The sequence below is a fragment of the Choloepus didactylus genome, chromosome 19 (genome assembly GCF_015220235.1).
Source record: "Choloepus didactylus isolate mChoDid1 chromosome 19, mChoDid1.pri, whole genome shotgun sequence".
Lineage (NCBI taxonomy): Eukaryota > Metazoa > Chordata > Mammalia > Pilosa > Megalonychidae > Choloepus > Choloepus didactylus.
The window spans coordinates 60671835-60693339 of record NC_051325.1 but is presented as its reverse complement, the minus strand read 5'-3'; the positions used below and the strand labels follow the sequence as shown (position 1 = coordinate 60693339).

At 44.7% G+C, this 21505-nt stretch overlaps 1 protein-coding gene across 1 annotated transcript in view; it reads left to right on the top strand.

Annotated features, from left to right (window-relative positions):
- Window positions 1–18976, top strand: part of LOC119515322 (putative serine/threonine-protein phosphatase 4 regulatory subunit 1-like) — a 62464-nt gene extending 43488 nt beyond the window's left edge. Inside the window, 7 exon segments of the mRNA XM_037811169.1 lie at window positions 8356–8393; window positions 8395–8481; window positions 9285–9345; window positions 11175–11330; window positions 11944–12092; window positions 13032–13143; window positions 18701–18976. Coding sequence (XP_037667097.1) covers window positions 8356–8393; window positions 8395–8481; window positions 9285–9345; window positions 11175–11330; window positions 11944–12092; window positions 13032–13143; window positions 18701–18976 — 879 coding nt within the window.
- Window positions 18977–21505: the final 2529 nt, after the last annotated feature.

Sequence of the window (21505 nt, the reverse complement as noted above, 5' to 3'; positions counted from 1 at the left end):
AGTCTTCCCCACCCCTCCCCCACCGTTGGCTTTCTTTCCCCTTTTTTCTGCTGGCATGCAAATTCCAAGTGGAGTAATGGATGGGCTGTTAACCCAGGACTTTCTCTACTGGAAAAAGTCGGTACTGGGTGGTGGGAAGAGCGTAGACTTCAGAGACAGGAAGATCTCCATGGAAACAAGGCCTTCGGCTCTCATCTTCTTCCCTCCTTCCCTCCCTCCCTCCTTCCCTTCCTCCTTCCTTTCCTTCCTTCCTTCCTTTTCCTTTTTCTGTTTTTTGGGGGGTGGGAAAGTTCTTTTTAAAATCTGGTAACATTTAATTTTATTATAATTTCAAACTCATAGATAAATTGCCAGAATAGTAAAAAGAGCTCCCACCCAGCTTCTCCTATAGATTACATCAAGATCTATTTATTTTATCAAACTGCCTCTCTCGCCATATATATATATATATATGTATATATGTATGTATATATCCCTGTGTCATTTATGTAAATATATATGCATGTGCCCACACATATGTATATATTTTTTTCTGAACCATTTGAGAGTAAGTAGGAGACTTTGTGCCCTTTTATCCCCAAATACTTCAGTGTAAATTTGTTAAAAACAAGGAAATTCTCTCTTCTGCAGTCACAGTACAGTGATCAAAATCAGGAAGTTTAGTATTAATAGAATACTAATAACCACAGTTCATATCAAATGTAGTCAGTTGTCCCAGTAATGCTCTTTACAACTACTTTTCCACCCAGTCCAGGATCCAGTTGGGATCACGTATTGTATTTAGTTGTTACGTCTCTTTAGTCCCTTTAATCTGAAATAGTTCCTGAGTTTCTTTGAATTTCATACCATGGACATTTTTGAAAAGTACTGGCTCTCTCGTTGATAGATTTTCTCCTGAGTTGGGTTTGTCTGATGTTGCCTCTTGAGTGGATTCCAGAAGCATATTTCTGGCAGGAATATCCCAGAAGCAATGTGTTCTCAGTCCGTCATGTCAGGAGGCACGCGATTTCAGTTTGTCCCAGTATTGGTGATGCCAACTTTGATGACTGAGTAGAGGTGGTGTCTGCCAAGTTTCTCCAATTTGCTGTTTCTATTTTTTCCCTTTGGAAGTGATAGGAGGAGTTACTTTGAGATATGCTGGTCTTCATCAAACTCTCACCTACTAGTTTTAGTATCTGTTGATGATTCTAGTTGGCATACTACTGTGAAGAAGAGTGTTCCTTTCTCCATTATTTACTAACGTTTTGTTTAGGATTTTTACATCTATATTCAAAAGGGCTATTATAGGCAATTTTTTTTTAGTATTTTTTTTTTCTTTCTTAGAGAAGCTATTGGTTTACAGAACAGTCATGCACAAAATACAGGAGTCCCATATACCAGCTGTGCCAATTTGCATGTATTACGTCCCCTAGAAAAAGCCATACTCTTTGATGCAGTCTTGTGGGGCAGACGTTTTTGGTGCTGATTAGATTTGCATGGGAATGTGCCCCACCCAACTGTAGGTGATAACTCTGATGAGATATTTCCATGGAGGTGTGGCCCCACCCATTCAGGGTGGGCCTTGATCAGTGGAGCCATATAAATGAGCTGACGGGCAGAGGGAACTCAGTGCAGCTGAGAGTGACCTTTTGAAGAGGAGCTACAGCCAAGAGGGACACTTTGAAGAAAGCACAGGAGCTGCGGATGAGAGACATTTTGAAGACGGCCGTTGAAAGCAGACTCTTGCTCTGGAGAATCTAAGAGAGGACAAATACCCCAAGTGCAACTAAGAGTGAGATTTTTGAGGAACTGCAGCCTAGAGAGGAACGTCTTGGGAGAAAGCCATTTTGAAACCGGAACTTTGGAGCAGACGCCAGCCACGTGCCTTCCCAGCTAACAGAGGTTTTCCGGATGCCATTGGCCATCCTCCAGTGAAGGTACCTGATTGCTGATGTGTTGCCTTGGACACTTTATGGCCTTAAGACTGTCACTGTGTAACCAAATAAACCCCCTTTATAAAAGCCAGTCCATTTCTGGTGTTTTGCATTCCGGCAGCATTAGCAAACTAGAACACCAGCCCACTGTCAACACCTTGCATTGATGTGAAGTTTTTATAATTGTGCTATTAACAATAGTCCATGATTTAATTTAGGGTTCACTGTTTGTGTAATGTAGTTCCATGGATTTTTAAAAAAAAATTTATTCTGTTACCAATACAATCTAACATTTCCCCTTTTAATCACATTCAGGTATATATTTCAGTGCTGTTAATTACGTTTACAATGTTGTGTTACCATCACCACCATTCAAAACCAAAACATTTCCGTCATTTGAAATAGGAACCCTGTACATTTTAAGCCTTAACTTCCCATTCCCTATCCCTACCCTATCCCCTGTTACCTATATTTAAATTCTGAGTCTAAGAGTTTGCTTATTCTAATTATTTCCAATTAGTGAGATCATTCAATGTTTGTCCTTCTGTGTCTGGCTTATGTCACTCAGCATGATGTCTTCAAGTTTCATCCATGTTGTCACATGTATCAGGACTTCATTCCTTTTTACAGCTGAATAATACTCCATTGTTATGTATATACCACATTTTATTTATCCATTAATAGGTTGATGGACCCTTGGATTGCTTCCATCTTTTGGCAATTGTGAATAATGCCTCTCTCTACATTGGTATGGAAATACCTGTTCGGGTCCCTGCTTTCAATTCTTTTGGGTATATACCTAGTAGTGGGATTGCTGGGTCATATGGTTCTGTACTTAGCCTTTGAGAAACTGCCACACTGTCTTCCACAGTGGCTGTGCCATTTTACATCACCACCAACAATGAATGAGTATTCCTATTTCTCCACGTCCTCTCCAACAATTGTTATTTTCCATTTTTTAAATAGCAGCCATGCTAATAGGTATGAAATGGTATCTCATTGTGGTTTTGATTTGCATTTTCCTGATGGCTAATGATGTTGAGCACCCTGTCTTTATATATCCTAGATATTAAACCTTTATCAGATATATGGTTTCCAAATATTTTCTCCATTGTGTAGGTTGTTTTACTTTCATGATAAAGTTCTGTGAGGCACAAAAGTTTTTAGTTTTGATGCAGTCCCATTTATCTATTTTTGTTGTTGCTTGTGCTTTGGGTGTAAAGTCTAAGAAACTGTTGCCTAACACAAGGTCCTGAAGATGCTTCCCTGTGTTTTATTCTAGGAGTTTGATAGCTCTGGCTTTTATACTTACGTCTTTGATCCATTTTGAGTTGATTTTTTATAAGGTGTGAGGTAAGGAGCCTCCTTTTTTTTTTTTTTTTTTTGCCAATGGAGATCCAGCCATCCCAGCACCATTTGTTGAAGAGATGATTCTTTTCCAATTGAGTGGTCTTTGTCCCCTTGTCAAAAATCAGTTGACCATAATTGTGAGCGTTGCTTTCTGGGCTCTCCATTTGATTCCATTGGTCTATTATGTCTTTGTTAGAACTTGCAATCAGTCATGCTGCCCTCATAAAATGAGAGGGAAGTATTCCTTCCTCTTGTGTTTTCTGAATGATTTTATTTAACATTAGTATTATTTTTCCCTTAAATATTTATTATAAGTCCTTTAAATAAAACATCCTGTTCTAGAGTTTTCTTTGTGGACAGCTTTTGACAACAGATTCAATTTAGGTATAGGCCTCTTCAGATTTGTTATTTCATGTGTCATTTTGATAATTTGTGTTTTTTCAGGAATTTATTAATTTCATTGAAGTTGTCAAATTTTAAAATACGTGTAGGATCTGCAGTATTATCCTCTTTAATTCCTGATATTGGTAATTTGTGCTTTTTCTTCTTCTTGATCAGTCTTGCTAGAGGTATATCAATATTTTGTTAATGTTTTCTAAGAACCAAGTTTTGGCTTTGTAGATTTTCTTTATTGTTCGTTTTATTTTTCATTGATTACTATTCTTTATTATCTCTTTCCTTCCACTTACTTGAGTTCAATTTGCTTCTAGTTTTTTAGCTTCTTAAAGAGGAAACCTAGTAATTTTAAGCCTGCTCTCTTTTCTATTATAAGCATTTAGAGCAAAAAATTTAATTTTTATGTCTTCATGATGTATTGACTTTTTTCCCTTGCAATTTTATTGAGATAGTCACGTACCATACAATCATCCAAAGTGTTCAATCTGTTGTTCACGGTATCATTATATAGTTATGCATTCATCACCACTATCAATTTGGGACCATGTTATTACTCCAAAAAATGTAATACAAATACACATAAAAACAAGAATAAAATAAAAGTAAAAGAGAACACCCAAAGCATCCCATGCCTGCCATTATTCTTTTACCTTTTTGTCCCCATTATTGACTCTTTTATAATTAAGAAATGTCTTTATCTCCAGCATTCCTACATTAACTGTTTGCATAGTATATTTGTTTACATCTTTTAACTCTTATCATTTGTTTCTTTACATTTAAAGTGTTTTTGCTTATGTAAGCGTATGCTTACATAAATTGCTTTTGTAATCACTCTTGTCAGTTTCTACCTTTTAATTGGAGTATTTAGTCCATTTACATTTAGTGTAATTTTTGGTATGTTTGGATTTATTTCCACCATTTTGCTGTTTGTTTTCCATTGGTCTTATCTGTTTTTGTTCTTCTGTTACTTTTTTCCTCTCTTCTTTTGGGCTGTGTATTTTTTAGTATTGTACTTTAATTCCTCAATTGAGGATATTTAATATTCACCTATACCTGTTTGTAATATTATTTTTCCTTTTCGTATTTACTCTAGCTATTATACAAAGCATCTTTAACTTATCACAATGTATTTAAAGTCTGTATTGTACTACTTCACATAAAATATTTGCAACAGTATGGTTCCATTTACCATCTGTCATCCTTTGTGTCATTGTTTTCATATACATTATATTATGAACCAGCCAAAAGAGCACAATATGTATTTTTTTAACATTTGTATATTTTTTGAAGAAATTAAGGGAAGAGAAAAAGTTATAGCCTTTTATGCCCACATTTTTACCATTTTTGGAGATCTTCATTGCTTCCTTTTAGAATTGAGTTACTATCTGGTTTGGTTTCTCTTTAGCCTGAATAACTTTCTTTAGTAATTTTTTGTAGTTGAGGGCTGCTGGTGATGGAGCCTCTGAGTTTTAGTTTATCTGAAAATGCCTTTATTTTGCCTTCATTTTTGAATGATAGTTTTTCTGGATATAGAATTCTGGGTTGACAAGGTTTTATTTTGTTTTAATTTTTCTTTTTTTCACTTTAATGATATCCTCCCATTGTCTTTTGGCCTCTTTTGTTTCTCGTGAGAAGTCAGCTGTCACTTACATTGTACTCTTGAATATAAAGTATACTTTTTTTGTGGCTTTTGGCACATTTATCTTTGTTTTTTAGCAGCACGAGTGGTTATTCTACTTTGGGTTCATTGAATTTCCTGATGTGTTGATGCCCTTCACCTAATTTGGGAAGTTCTCAGTTATTGTTCCTTCAGCTCTTTATTGTTTCTGTGCCATTCTGTCTCTCCTCTCCATCTACGACTTAGATTACACAGATGTTGGACCACTTGATGTTGTCCCACTGCTCTGTGAGGTCCTGTTCATTTTTCTTCAATCATTTTTCTCTTTGATGTTCAGATTTAACAATTTTTATTGATCTATCTTTAGTTTAATAACCATTTTTGTCATCTCCAATCTGCTGTTAGTTCTATCCGTGAATTTTTTATTTTATTATGGTTTGCAGCTCTAGAATTTCCACTTTGATCTTTTTATGGTTTCTGTCACTCTAGTGAGATTCTCTATCTGTTCTTCTTTATGCATATGTATTCCTTTTAATCTTTGAATATATTTATATTAGCTCCCTTAAGGTCCTTGTCTGGTAGGTGCAACATCTGGATCATCTTGGCATTGATTTTTTTTGACAGCCTTTTCTTTGTTAAGTATGAGTCATTTTTTTCCTGTTAACACCTGTGCAGTGATTTTTGACAGGACATCAGTCATTATAAATGATACATTGTAGAGACTCTAGCTTCTGTTATATTTCTCTAAAGTGATTTTGCCCCAGCAAGTAGTTACCTTGACTGATCCCCGACTCCAAACTGTCTCTCAGCAGCTGAAATCTCTGCTCAGTTTGTTTAGCTTCTAGCTGCTTTTTTTTTTTTTTTTTACTTGGTCTTCTGGGATCTCCTCCCATGCATATGTAGTTTAGCCATCAGCCAAAGATTTGAGAAGATATTGTAAACATATTTTGGACCATACTTGCAAATCTCTTCCATTGTTGTCCATCTTTGAAGAGTAGCCTCCATTCCAGTTTATGCCTTTTGGTGGCTCTCCAGTGCTTTAAAATGGTTGCTTTTTTATGTTTTGTCAGAATTTTATCATTGTTATCTGCAAGAGGGTTAGTCTGACTTAGCTACTGTACTGTTACCAGAAGTCTTGGTTCTGTTTTATAGTTTTCTTTTGTTTGATGAGACTTCCTATCTGTTTTTTCAATATGGACCTGCTTTACTTCACATTATTTTTAGTATTTATATTCATAAATTTATATTTGTTTATAATAGCTGCTTTAAAGACCTTTTAAAACCTGCTAATTCTAACTCCTGGGTGTTCTGTGGGTCTGTTTCTATCAACTGATATTTTTCTTTACTTTGGGCAACATTTTCCTATTTTTCTCCTGTCTGTAATTTTTTTTCCCTCTGTTGTATCTTGTTGATGAACCATTGAAGAAACTCTGCAGGTCATTCTTAAGCGCTATACAGATATGTGCTATATAGATATCCCTTTTTAGTTTTTAGTGTATTGGAATAGCTAGAAGGAAATACCTGAAACTGTTAAACTGCAACCCAGTAGCCTTGATTCTTGAAGACGATTATGTAACTATGTAGCTTACATGGTGTGACCGTGTGATTGCGAAAACCTTTGTCCAGTGTATGGACAGATGAGTAGAAAAATGGGGACAAAAATTAAATGAAAAACAGGGTGGGATGGGGGATGGAATGCTTTGAGTGTTCTTTTTTACTTTCATTTTTATTCTTATTTTTATTTTTTTTGGAGTAACAAAAATGTTCAAAAATTGATTGTGGCGATGAATGTACAACTGTATGATGGTACTGTGAACAGTTGATTGTACACTGTGGATGATTGTATGCTACATGAATATATCTCAATAAAACTGAATTAAAAAAAAATCTCTCAGCCACTGAAACTTTATTTTTTTCATTTCACTTCCCTTTTTGGTCAAGATTTTCTCAATCCCACGATGCTGGGTCCAGGCTCATCCCTGGCAGTCATATCCTGTGTTGCCACGGAGATTTACACCCCTGGGAGTCATGTCTCATGTAGAGGGGAGAGCAGTGAGTTCACCTGCAGAGTGGGCTTAGAGAGAGAGGCCACATCTGAGCAACAAAAGAATTGGGAGAGCATTGATTTTTGTTCTAGCAAACACTTAAGTTACCTAGACTTAAACCTCAGACTCTGCTTCCCCTGTGGTAGGAAACAGCTCAAACAACTCAGCCTTCAAGCCACTGCTTTCTCAGAGTCTCTGCTTTCATGTACAGTTCAGAGATCAGCCAAAGATTAGGGAAGGATTTAATCACAGATTTTGGGGCTCTCCCTTTTGTGGCTCCTTTCTTCTTTTCTTTCTGGGATTTCTAACCCTCACTTTCCAGCTGCTCCGATAGCCTTAAACTCTTGTCTTCTGACTCCTCTAGCCAGCAAAACCTTAGCTTTTGCTTAGGTCTACCTTGTATAGCCAGGCAGACTGGGGAGTGCCTGCAGGCAAAAAGTGGCATAAATGCAAATTTTACCCAGGGTAGTTCATGTCTTTCAAGGGTTTACTCTCCTTTAGTTTCTCCCTGCTTTTGACCACTCTTCAGTGCCCACAAATCATTTTTTACATTGTGTATAGCATTTATAATTGTTATCTATTTGAGGGTTAGTCCAACATATCCTTCTCTGCTATTATTGTATGTCCTGCTTCATCACTATTTATTTTTGGCCACGTTACTTAACTTCCTTGAGCCTCAGTTTCCTTTTCTGGAAAACCGAGGATAAATAATACATATGTCATAGAGTTCCTAGGAAGATAAAATGAGCCAATGCATGTAAATTGCTCTTTTACATATTGGCACGTTGTAGGTGCCTGGCAAATAGTAACTCTGGGGACTTCAGGAAAACCCTATCTGAGTCAAAGTTGAAAAAATACTTGGTCTTGTTTTGATTATGTAACTTGACAAAACTCAAAAGAAGGAGTTCTGGAGTTTTACTTCTTGAACAATTTGGCACTATTTTGAATATTTAGTCTTTGAATATATCTTGTTAGTGATACATGTGACTTGTATGCTTCGGTATTTCAAGTGATTCTAATTTTCTTGTTATTTGTAATTTGCAAAATCGCTTCAATGCTGAACAAGAGCACAAACGGCTACTCGATTCTATGAATTGTGTGGTGCCGGGAAGGTCTTTCAAGTTCAGAAGGTTGGAACATATAGTTTCAAAACTCTTAAGTTAAAAATTTCAGAATCAATTCCTCTAAAGTTTCTGGATTTCTTCAGTAGAAACAGTCTGGAAGGAAAAATGCAGCTAGTGTGCGCTGCATTAGGAAAGTATCTGAACTGTGTTGCCAGTCTTTACTGCGCTAGGGGATGCATAGAAACCTGGAGATGAGATTTTGTGTCAGTAAACCTGCTGCTTTGAGGCACAGGAGGGTGAGTTATGGACCTTCTTGGCTTGGGTTTAGATGCCTTTGCACCAGACCTGCAAAGTCTTTCATTATCTGGAGTGATTTGTTCCCAGGTTCTTAGTTGTCTTTGCAGTTCTGCCCGACCCCCCACCCCTTCTGCCCTTTTAGCCACGTGTCATTTGGTTGTCAGATTCTTCCTTTTGAAGGCCGTTGCCGTCTCTCCTTAAACAACCTCATCTTCCACCTCCCTGCTTAACTGGCCAGCTCTGCGTCTGGTCTCATCATGACTCATAGCAAGACAATAGGTCTCATTTACTTGCGCAAAGAATGTTAAGGAACGCTTTTGCCCTATTGCTAACTAAATGAATTATGTATCAAGATCAATTTGGAGCAAAAAAGAGCTAGAATTTGGTTACCCTTTTGTCAGTCTTGTGTTTTGATGCACGGAGGCACCTGGTGTGGTGCCGTGGGATGGGCCTTGGATTCGGTGATGCTTGTTAGCTGCCTGCTTGGAGCTGTAATTGCCTTCCTGGGTCTTGCTTGTTAGCTTTTACAGTTCGTTAAGACAAAAAGAAAGCTAAGAATAATGAGTGTGCCTTTTGCCTTTTAAAGGTGCGTGCTACAAAGTTTTGGTGATATTTGTCATGCCGTTGGACAGGAAGCCACTGAGAAATTTTTGCTATGTGAAGTTTGATCAATTGTAATTGCTGATTCACTTCTTAGTGCACTTTCAAAATCATTTGTAAAGTTTTGTGTTTATGATTCTGTTAATTTTGAAGGCAGCATGCATCAATTTTGAATTTCTCAACTTCTGAAGGCAACATTAGCCAACTGGTCTCCCTAGCCCCTCTCAACTAGTCTTTCTAGAATACCTCTCCACCACTTCACTCCTGGGCTTCAGGACTGTTGGGATTTCTTCTCAGGCCCTTAGTGGGCCTTCAGGTCCCTTCACAGTTACCTTTCCGGCCTTAACTCTAGTCTCCTTCTTCTGTGCTGCACATTGCCCTGGCCCAGGTGGGCTCACCTCTGGCTGTGTATCTGAATCTTGGGTGGGGAAGGGAAGGCAGGTTAAAATTCAGATTCTAGTTCAGTAAGTCAGGGGTAGGGCCTCGGTATCTGCATTTTAAGTAAGTCCTTTTGTGGTTCTGATGCACACGGCAGAGTAGAGGACCACTTCTCTTGCCAAACCAGGTGGCTTGTTGCCCCCTGGGGCTGCACTGCTCTTTCTCACCTCCTCAGCTCTGCTCATTACTGCCTCCCTACCTGGAGGGGCCCTGCTCACCCTTCAAACCCCGCTTGAATAGGACTCTGTCGGATTTTTTTCTTGATCAGATGCGTCTCCCCACTGTGCCAGAAAGCATTCATTGCTCCCTTTTCAGCATTCCCATAACATTTTGCTAACTTGGGGGTTCTGGAGGGGAGAAGCCCTATCTTATTTATTTGTGGTCCCCAGTGCCAAGCCCAGTACTTGGCACCTATAGAACTACATTCAGGTGTAGGTCACTTTTATTTGAAAGGATATGCTACCTGTATGGTTGGGATTTAGCCTCAAAAAGTATCTTTAAATTGAGTTTTAAATTTAAGTTCTGAAGCTTATTTTATTTAAAGTATAAGCCATGTCACTAGAGTTCTGACTCAAGAAAAATTTTTCATGGGCTGTTGCTTTGACTATACATTGAATATTATCTTCTGCTTAATGCATTTGAATGAAGAACAGCAGTGGCCAACAGACTAATCTTTCTATAGATGGCTATTTCCGTGATCATAACTTATTCCCATTTGTGAAACGTTTTAGTCTGATTGTTTTGTGTTAGTATATTAAAAACAAGTCTTTTTAAAGGATACAATTTAAATATAATCATGACTTTCATACAGATATAAGATGAATCTGTGTCAAAGATTGATTTGATTCATTTACTAATGAGGGAACCAATAAGATGTTACAACAGGTTTAATGGAGAACTCAAAAGTACCACACATCTATAGTCAGACTAAGAAATACTGAAATGAATTTACAAATGGATTCAAAAGTGGTCAGTAACCAGGGTGATAATCAGTTTGCATTCCACTAGACACAATTTGCATTTCTGTGGACCGGAATTATTTGCATTACTATCAGTTTTTAACAACTTACCTTCTATCACTATAAAGTTGTAAAATACCCTAGTCAAGCACAGAGATAATCCCAGTGGGTCAGCTAGGAGGGACACCCACTGAAATTCCGAGTCTTTCACAGTTTTTGTCTGCATTTCACATAGTGAATATTCTAACTTTTGGGGTTTTTTCCTCTATTATCCTGTTACATTTAACCAGTCACTTACTAAAATTAAGAAGTAAAAGAAACATTTCTTTTTTCTACTTATCATTTTTATCTGTTTCAAATGATTCCTTCCAGACCAGTATATTTTCCTCATCTTTGTCATTAATTTATGGCGCTGCCTTAACTACACCATTAAAACGGGTTCTGCCCCTCCTCAGGGTAACCAAGCGTGAGCAGCACCATGTGATTTGCTTTAGAGCCCAAAGTTTTTTGAACCCTGCTTGGAAAATGTTTGGGGAATGCGGAAAGCCTGTGCCGAGTGCTTCATGGTGGTGTCCCCCACTTCCCCGGGGATCCGCAGAGCCCAGCTCCCCCCTCTCCCTGTCAGGCTCATCGGCGACCCCTGTCGATGGGCAGGTGCAGGCAGCGTCCTGTCAAACCTTGACCCCGTCCTTTATTAACTGCCACTCCCCAGCAAGCTTAGGGGCCTCCCCGTGGCTTCTGGACTGGGGACTGTGCGTTTTCTCCCTTTAGTAACCACATGGCATCATCACATTCAGACCCTGTGAGGATCAGGGCACCTGAAATCTCAAAAGAGTGGTTGAATATGAAGACAGCGGCACACACCTTGATACTTTTTAGTGAACGAATGTCATGGAAAACAGAAATCAGAAAGAAAAAAACTATAATTTTAAATTTTTACCTTTTCTGTTACTCTCATCAACATGCCTCAGAATTATTAATATGGCTGTTCAAATACTTGATAAAGTCTGATGTTATTAGATATAGAATCAATATTCTGGAAGAATAAATGCACATGCACATATATAAGCAGAGTAAACTTTTCCTTACGCTCTGTTTAAAAATAGTTTATTTAGGAAATGACTTAGGAGGCAATTAGTATGCTGAGGCATCTTTCGGCTGGCAGTGGTCCGTGTGCTGGCGGCCGTCTGTTTCCTCCGGGGGGGATGTGGCCCCTGCCGCGACCTGAGGCTGTGTTCACCTCGCCATTCCCTCCAGTTTCAGGTGCACCAGGCCACCTTCCAGTCCCTTGGCCCCTTCATTTCCACCTCTGCAAACCCCTCCAGGGGTACCGTGAGCATCCGACCCCCGGCCCAGGACTTACCCTCCAGTTCCCCCTTTCAGGACAGCTGTGGGGCCACCTCCTCAGCCTGGTAAGCTCCAACCGGGATAAATCTCCAGGATCCCCTCTTCACCACGAGCGTCCACCTAAAATCCTAGCAATTATCTTAAGTCTTGAGTTTTGTAATAGTGACCTTCTGGGCAAGATGGAATATTAGAGCTTTAATTATGTAGAGAAGCAAAAGTAATTGCGATAATGATTTTGAAACATGACTACTGGGTTATAAATAATGAAGCTACGGTGTCTCCTAAATTTAGATAAAATATTCATTGAGAGTAGTGATTAAATAACCTATCAAGCACATTTTCTCTTCCTTTTTGATTAATGAAGTTCTTTTGGTAATTTACGTAGGGAAAAATGTGGTCTCCCGAATGTCCTTTTATGACAGGACATTTATACTCACATAAAGGTAACATTCCTGATCCACCTTTAGTAGGTCTGACATGGTTTTCCTAGTATGGTGGTCGGTCTTGGGTTTTCCAGTCCATTCCTCTGAGAATGATGGGTACATACCAACAAGACCATTTGAGGTAATTTATAAGCATACCCTCATGGTCATTATAATTCAGGAGAGTGAGAGTGCATAATTTTGCATCTCAGGTAACACATGTCCTTTTTGAGATTGGTCCAACCCTTCCTTCTTCCTTCCTCCATCGAAATTCATTGAGCTCCTGCTGTATGTCAGGTCCGCTTGCGACATCTTCCTCATCAAGGCTCTCAAAGTGGCTAACAAGTCACCAGCATTTACGAGTTTGACCACCTTTTATTTCCTAATGCATGCCCCCTGGTGGAGGTGCTAATGAGCAGCTAATGGGTGAAATCTTACTGCTGCTAGTCTGAGCAGAAGACAAGGCTAATTTGCCCTTTCTTGGTTGAGGGATTGGCTGAACTCTCTCTGTGGTATTTTCAGTGCACAGAATACTCCCAGAGGGGCAAGGGGAGCTGACTGAATCTTTTATCCTCTTGGAAGTTTTTGTCTTCTGGCCTGGGGAGACACAGGACGTCAGGTGGCTGAGGAGGGGAAGAGGACCAGGGCCTACGAGGGTGTGCACTTCGTGTATCCTCCGTTGTGCGTCCAGTCTGTATGTGGTGCTACAAGTTTGCTTCCCCCCATTTAACCTAGTTCAACAAAGCCTGCGGTCGCAGTTGATTTGTCTGGGGGGGGGGGGCGGCCGGTTGCTGAACCCTCGGCTCTCGGCGTTGCTCGGAGGGTACCGGCGGCGGGGGCTCTTTCCCGGAGGCGAGGGCGAGGCGGGGGACTGGGCCCGGTCCCTGGCGGAGGCGTGCAAGGTGTGGAGGGCGGCGAGAAGGAACAGGCAGGACACGGTTCTTTGAGGGAGTAGAAGCCAAGAGAGTTTATTAGGGGTGAGCACAGGTTATATAGGCTGGCATAGAGGGCGGGGGTTGTTACAAGCCAATGCTGAGGGGATAAAGGCTAGGATTGGTTCTGAGAGGGTGCGGAGGTTAGGATTGGTTCTAAGAGAGCACGGAGGTTGTTTGAAAAGGGGCGGGAGTTGCTCTGGCAACGGTGTCTGGCAACAATGTATGCGCACTGGTGGTGATGGGAGTTGCACTGGCAACGGGGAGTGTCCGGGCAAGATAAGGGGGTGGGGAAAAGGCGGTTCCCTCCGGCAAGCCTCCCCTAACGGTGGTATTTTGGGTGAGGAAATGGGGCCTGCCTCCGGCCTCACTTTCCCAGGCCCGGGGGGCTGTGAAGGGCGCTGTTCACCCGTACCCACTACCCTCCCCAGGGGTGGCCGATCCCCTGGCCCAGGCCCGCCAAGTCGAAGCACGTAATCAGTGTCCCGCATTTCCCCCTTTTTTTCTAATTAAAGGAAGAAGCTTACCGGAGAGGTCCGCTAAAGGATGAGGGAAGGGGAAGGTTGGGGAGGGGAAAAAGGGTTGACGGTGGTTCAGCAAGGCTGGAGCTCAGCGTTGGTGTGGCGCCCGGGCGCTCGACAAGGGCCTTGCTGCTAGCGGGATGGGTGAAGGTGGGAGGTTTAACTGGAGCTCGAGGTTGGTACGAGGTTTAGGCGATTGAGAAGGGCCTCGCGGTCGGCGGGTTGACCGGTGGCGGTGAGGTTGCGGAGGGTTGGTTGTTATCTTGGAGTAGGGAGCGTCAGAGGTGGCGAGTCGCTGGTACTGGATTTGCACGAACGAGGAAAAAATAGCATCTGTTTGTTTTCTTACAAGTTGGACGATTCTGCGGATAATGCAGGGTCCTAAAGTGAGAGCTAGAATGATCATTAGTAGGGGGCCGAGGAGAGGGAGGAGGTAAGGGAGGAGGGGGGTAAAGATGTGGGACCAATAGCTGGTGGCTTCACGGTCTCTCCTACGTTGTTCTAGTCCTTCTCGGACCTTTTTTAGGCTGTCTTCGGCGAGACCTGTGGAATTGGCATATACACAGCACTCTTCTCCTAGGGCGGCGCAGAGGCCTCCTTCTTTGAGGAGGAGAAGGTCGAGACCTCGGCGGTTTTGGAGCACTACCTCAGAGAGGGAATTGACAGAATTTTTAAGATGGGAAATAGCGTTCTGTAGGTGACGAATGTCTTCGTCAACCGCTGCTCGGAAGTGAGTTAGGGCGGAGCCTTGACTGGCTAATGCAGCGATTCCGGTGCCAGCGCCTGCAAGACCTAGGAGGGAGGCAATTGTGAGGGCGGTGATGGGCTCTCGCTTTTGCAGAAGGGCGGGATCTGCAGTTCTTTCCAGGCGGAGGAAGAAGTCTTCCTCGCTGTGGTATAAGACCCTAGGGATAAGGACAATTAGGAGGCAAGTTTCATTAGTTGTATTGAGGGTCTGCACGTTAAGGCAGGGGGTAAGTCCTGTAGAGGAGCACAGCCATTGGGAGGAGTTGTGGGGAATAAGAAACTTGGCAGAGCTGCTGGGAGAGGAGTAGTTGGCACAAGCTGTGAGGCTGGGAGAGTTGCTTGAGCGAGGACGGATGCACTTTCCTGTAAAGGAGACTGAGTGAAAGGTTAGAGGGACGGCAGAGGTATTCCAATTGCATTCCAAGGGGCTGTCCTCTGTGTTTTCTGAAAAGGAGAGGTTGGAGGCAATTGGTTCATATAGGGGGGAAGAAGTGGAGAGGCAAAGCCAACAAGAGGAGGTAAGATAGGGGTTGGAGGAATTCACTGAGGTGAAGGCTGCTTGGATAAGGTCGAGGAGGGGAGAGGAGTAACGAGAGGGGGGCAGAAAAGGTTGGGGTGGTGGGGTTGGCGATGCGTTGTTTGCAGCTGAGGTGCGGCTGGTTGGAGCTGAGGTGCGGCTGGAGAGCTGTGGAAAAAGGGGGTTCACTCGGACTGGGGTCCAGGCCCAGGTGTACTGTTGTCATCTGGTGCACCAGGTTGCGGAGACGACGGCGTTCTCGTCTCGTTAGACGCGTGGTTGCTGGTGGCGGGCCGGATTGCCCTTCCTGGGATCCAGATTGGTTGTGCTGCATCATCTGGGAAAACACAAGCAAACCCGCGCCCCTGGGCGAGGAGTGGGGAGGGACCCTTCCAGGCATTATTCTCTGGGTCCTTCCAGTAAACCATTGGGGCCTGGGTGGGCCTATACGAGGGCCCCCAATGTTTATGTAGGGGCGAAAGCCCTTCTTTATTGAATGTGAGTAGATTAAGGTGAATAAGGGCTGCTATGATAAGGTCCCCTGGAGTTGCCTGGGGGAGCATTGCCCTTTCTTTTTCAATTTGTGTTTTTAAGCGGCGATGGACTGCTTCCACAATGGCTTGCCCCTGTGGATTATAGGGGATGCCAAAATGATGGGTGATGTTATATAACTGAAGAAAGGCCGCAAAGGAGGCACTGCGATAAGCAGGCCCATTGTCCGTTTTTAGGTCCCAGGGAATTCCCATGAAGAGAATTCCTTGTCTCAGGGCCTTGATACAGTGTTTGGCCGTTTCCCCGGCAAGGGGGACTGCATAACACATGGCCGAGAAGGTGTCAATTATTACATGCACATATTTGAGGCGTCCAAAGGACGGAACGTGAGTTACGTCCATTTGCCATCTAGAATTGGGTTTTAGGCCTCGTGGGTTGACTCCCTGAGGTTGCAGGGGGCCAAGCGGTGCAAAGGGCGCACAAGTTGCACAATTGCGGACAAGATGTTTACAGGTATCTAAGGGGAGGCCACATAGATGATGTAACGACATAGCCGAAAAGTGAAACCTGGAATGCAATAACTTGGCCTGATTAACAGCATCCCCCGGAGGGGCTGCCGTGTGGGTTAGCATAGCTTGGGTATTCTGAGTTGAGACCGCTTGGTCTACTATACTATTGCCATTAGCCAGGGGCCCCGGAAGGCCTGAGTGGCTACGAATGTGGCTAATGAACCAAGGATCTTGTCGATGCTCCAGGATGCTCCTGAGGTCAGAAAGTGCTTTATCGATGGCCGAGTTTCCCGGGAAAAAGGTGGAAAACGCGAGGACTCGGCAGACCTGATACGTGTAGAGGCTGTCAGTGAAAATGTTTACTGGGTGGTTACAGTGGGCTTTTATCGCATATGATACCGCCAGAATTTCCCCCACTTGGACTGAATGAAGGTTAACATAACTGAATAGGCGGGGTTCCGGGTGGTCTTGGGAATAAGAGAGGAAGGCGAAACGGGTTCTGGAGGCGTCAGTGAAGACGGTAGTGGCACCCGGGATGGGTGCAGAGGAGGGGAAAGGATGGAAGGGGCTGTGGAAGGGAAGCTTGGCGAGCCCCTGTAACAGTCGATGGCTAGGATCTGAATTCCCCCTGAAATCCTTCCAAGAGGATTTGCATGTCCGGGTTATCACGGATAAGTAGGCGGGTTTGGCCTGCGTCCAGGGGCCAGATAATTTTTTCCGGCGGCTCTCCAAATACATGAACAGCCAGGGTGACTAGATCTGAAGCTAGGCTGATTCAGAGCCACACTGCGGGCAAATTTTCCTAAGCTGGCTTTTAGCAGGGTGCACCCAAAGTAGAGGGCCTGGCATGGGAGTGGGGGTAGGGGCAGCGCTGTCCTAAGGGTTGCCTTGAGGTGTAGAAGGCAGCCAGGGGTTGTTAGTCGGCAGGGTGGGAGGAGTAGCGGCAGCTGCCGGCAGCGGCTCCGAGGGGGAGCTTGTCGAAGGGGGAGGCGGAAGTGGGAGGCCCCAAGCGTCGCAAGATGGCGGTGCGGTGGGCGTGGCTAAGACACAAGATGGCGGACTAGCTCCGCCCTGTGAGAGGGCGGGGTCTAAGGCATAAGATGGCGGACTAACTCCGCCCTGTGAAAGGGCGGGGCCGAAGGCATAAGATGGCGGACTAGCTCCGCCCTGTGAAAGGGCGGGGCCGAAGGCATAAGATGGCGGACTAGCTCCGCCCTGTAAAAGGGCGGGGCTTAAGGCATAAGATGGCGGACTAGCTCCGCCCTGTGAAAGGGCGGGGTCTAAGGCATAAGATGGCGGACTAGCTCCGCCCTGTGAAAGGGCGGGGTCTAAGGCATAAGGTGGCGGACTAGCTCCGCCCTGTGAAAGGGCGGGGTAAAGCGCATGCGGTTTCCGGCCCGGCTTAGGGCTGACATCATCACTAGAGCACTTCCTCCCCTCAGTGGAAGAAGAAGGAGGAAGTTCGCCATTTTGGAGCAGTCTGGGGGGGGGCGGTTGCAAAGAGGTACACGGCGCCAAACAAAGAAAGAAACATACAAAGGACTACAGCAAAGTAATGGAGGGGAAGAGGGAGAGCGTTAGGAGGAATGGGGGTTATAGAAGAAAAGGACGAGAGGCAGCCGGGATAATTGGGGAAGGGAGGAGCGGCTCCGGAGCGGCGAGGGAGAGGCGGCTCCTGACGCGGAGCGGCGAGGGAGAGGCGGCTCCGGGAGCGGCGAGGGAGAGGCGGCCCTTACCTTGCAGGCGAGGAGAAGGGGAGCTGGAGAGGCGTCCGGGCGAGCGAGTGGCGTCACTGGACCGCTGCGTGGAGAGGACTTCCAAGTGCAGGTGCCCCACGTTGGGCGCCAGTTGCGGTCGCAGTTGATTTGTCTGGGGGGGGGGGGGGGGGCGGCCGGTTGCTGAACCCTCGGCTCTCGGCGTTGCTCGGAGGGTACCGGCGGCGGGGGCTCTTTCCCGGAGGCGAGGGCGAGGCGGGGGACTGGGCCCGGTCCCCGGCGGAGGCGTGCAAGGTGTGGAGGGCGGCGAGAAGGAACAGGCAGGACACGGTTCTTTGAGGGAGTAGAAGCCAAGAGAGTTTATTAGGGGTGAGCACAGGTTATATAGGCTGGCATAGAGGGCGGGGGTTGTTACAAGCCAATGCTGAGGGGATAAAGGCTAGGATTGGTTCTGAGAGGGTGCGGAGGTTAGGATTGGTTCTAAGAGAGCACGGAGGTTGTTTGAAAAGGGGCGGGAGTTGCTCTGGCAACGGTGTCTGGCAACAATGTATGCGCACTGGTGGTGATGGGAGTTGCACTGGCAACGGGGAGTGTCCGGGCAAGATAAGGGGGTGGGGAAAAGGCGGTTCCCTCCGGCAAGCCTCCCCTAACGGTGGTATTTTGGGTGAGGAAATGGGGCCTGCCTCCGGCCTCACTTTCCCAGGCCCGGGGGGCTGTGAAGGGCGCTGTTCACCCGTACCCACTACCCTCCCCAGGGGTGGCCGATCCCCTGGCCCAGGCCCGCCAAGTCGAAGCACGTAATCAGTGTCCCGCAAAAGCCTGTGCCAATAGAGCCAGATCTACCAATGGAAGGGACATCCGCAGAAGCCCGTGATTTCCTGCACACCAGAAGCTCCTCTAATGGCCCAATGGGAAGACCGATGGAAGGCTCTGCCTCTGCTAGAGATGAGATGACCAAGCTTTCCCTGGAGGTCAGTGCCTCTTCAAAGCTCCCTGACACTATTGACCTCTCCTTCAGCAGCCACTCTGGACCCGATTCCTGGGCCTGCCCAGGGAGTTCTGAGGATGTGTTCAATAATTTCCTCTATTGGTGAACTCCTCTCCCTGACCTAAGCGAGGACTTAGCGCTGCTTCTGAGCACGGAAAAAGGTTGCAGCCAACCTAAGACTGTGCCTAGCAGCTGTGTGGCCAGTAGTGAGATTCAGGAAGTCCTGGATAGTTTGCAGGGGCGTATGAGGAATGATCCAGATGTTCAAGATAAATGCTGTCTGCTGTAATGAAAGAGAAAATGGGATGTTTCTGTGCTGTACATTGCCTGTCTTTGCTTCCTTTCCCCTTGGGCATGTATATGGACTGATGCTTCTGGGTGTACATATATTCATTTACTCCAGGCACATATTGAGAGAGAGACTTGTTCAGTCTCATCACAGCTAGAACAGAGGTATTTCTGCACACGGACCTGTGCCAGGAGCTGGCGTCTTTGTGCTGCAGTTGTGTGCACAGGCTGAAGTCAGTTCTAATATAAAAGCGCACAGTTCTTAGGTATATCTGTAGCAGTGGAAATTTCTCTGGCTCCTTGGACACTGCTACCTCATTCCCACGTTCTAATGCCCTTTCTAGTTATGAACAGCCGAGGATGGTGCTCCTTTTGGAGCCTATTAACTCAGCCCTCAGCTGAACTTGAAGGTTTTTGTCTTTGTACGGCAAGGAAAAATACAACTTCTTCTTTGGGTTATTTTTCATTTTGTGGCTAGTGCTCCCACTGAGTCTCTGATCTGAGAACCAGACCTTGCAATCCATATCCATTATCACAACTCTTTTCTTTCTCTAAACAGTGCTATATTTGTATTCGTCTTTGAGTTGGAGAAATTGATAAAAACAACACTTGCCGTTGTTACTGGTCAAAGATTTGTGAAGCTTTCAGGACAGGAAATGTGAAAATCCAGTTAGCCCTTTGATTATTCTTTGTCCTTAAATTTGTAAAGAAAATTAAGTCAGTGTTTGCTGAAGATTCCTTTAGCTCTTGTAACGTTTCACTTCTAACAGTTCTAGAGAAAGCTGCCTTTGGAAAACACATTTCCAAAATGCATGAGTCCCTAGTGCCAGGACCTGGGCGAGGTGCTGGGGTAGTGACAAGTGGCACTGCGAGGCCCTCAGGGTCTAGTGGAGGAGACTGTGTCACAGCTGCCTGGAGCAAGGTGTGGCGGGGGGTGTGATAGAAGTGGGCATGGTGTGTACGGAGGCACGGGGCAGGAAGCAGGGACAGAGGAAGTGTCTGGGAGAGGACCTTGCAGAGCAGGGGACATTTGATGTGGGTTCTAAAGGATGTCTAGGAACCCCCATCCAGAGAAGTCTGGGGGGAGTCCCAGAGGCTGCTTTCATTTCCCTGAAACAGTTGCATGTAAAATCTTGGATGTTTGTTCATACATAATTTCTTTGTAAAAAGGGTCCACAGCTCTCATCAGAGTTCGAATGATTCAGAAATAAACGCCATCATGGGTATTTGTGAACTGACCATGACTGGAAATGCCACTTGGGCCATTGGGAAGGGCCCCATTTGCTGTATGTTGCACTAAGGAGGTGGGGCCTTGCCCTGGGTGCAGTGGGGAGCCAGATGCAAGCTCTAAATGTTTTAATGAATCTGGGGCTTACGGAATTTGACCAGTAGAAAACAGGATGCAGGAAGCTGTATGTCTGTGTGTGTGTGTGCATGTGTGTTTTGTGTTTTGGGAGGTGAAGGACATGGAAACATCCAGTTTATTTTTACAGCAAGGTATGTGAAATATGCAACCTTTACTGTGTAGGAGGACTGTCAAGCAGTAATACTGTGGACGGAAAGAATGGGTTTTCAGGGGGGCGTGGTGGGCAAGCTCCTTACTCTTCTCGGCATAAATGGGTTCATGTGTGTGTCTGTGTGTGTATCTGTGCCTGTCTGCAAGTATGGGTGTCTGCAGGTCTGTGTGTGTGTGTATGTGTGTGTGACGGAGAAGGTAGCCAGCCTGCTCCATAAAAGGAGGAGTGGGACACCCCTCACCGAGTGGGTGGACCTCCCACAAATCCTTGTTCAGTAACATTGCTTAGTCTTTCTGTGAAAGATGATGGAGGTGAACTCTGATTTTCCTAATTGAGGCTTTCTGAGTCCACATTTGATGCTGTGTGCGTGGCGTTTAGTTGAAATGGTTAACATTAATGGGCACGCACACCAGCACCTTGCTGAGAGGTTGTTTTGAGACTGCAGAATGCAAAGATGTACAGGATATGGGCGTCTGGTACATACCTCCCAGGGCCCCATGCACGCTGTGCTGTTTTGAAGAAAGACTTCTCTCAAGTAAACTCCCCCAAACCAAAAAAAGTTATGAAATTCTTGAAACTTCTCTTCCCACAGCTCAGGTTCAGGTATTATCAGCTGTACTTAGAGCTGCCCAGCTTGACTCCGTGAACGAGTCTGAGAGTAAACTGATGGAAGATCTAAATGAAGTGCCCATTTCAGATCCTAGCCCTGCTTCTGGAAATCAGATCACTCTGTCTGCTTCATCCTCTGAGAAGGGCTATCCCTGGGCAGGATATTACAAAGCACAGTGAGAATGTGCCCTACCCTCAGCCACCGAGGATGACAGAAATCA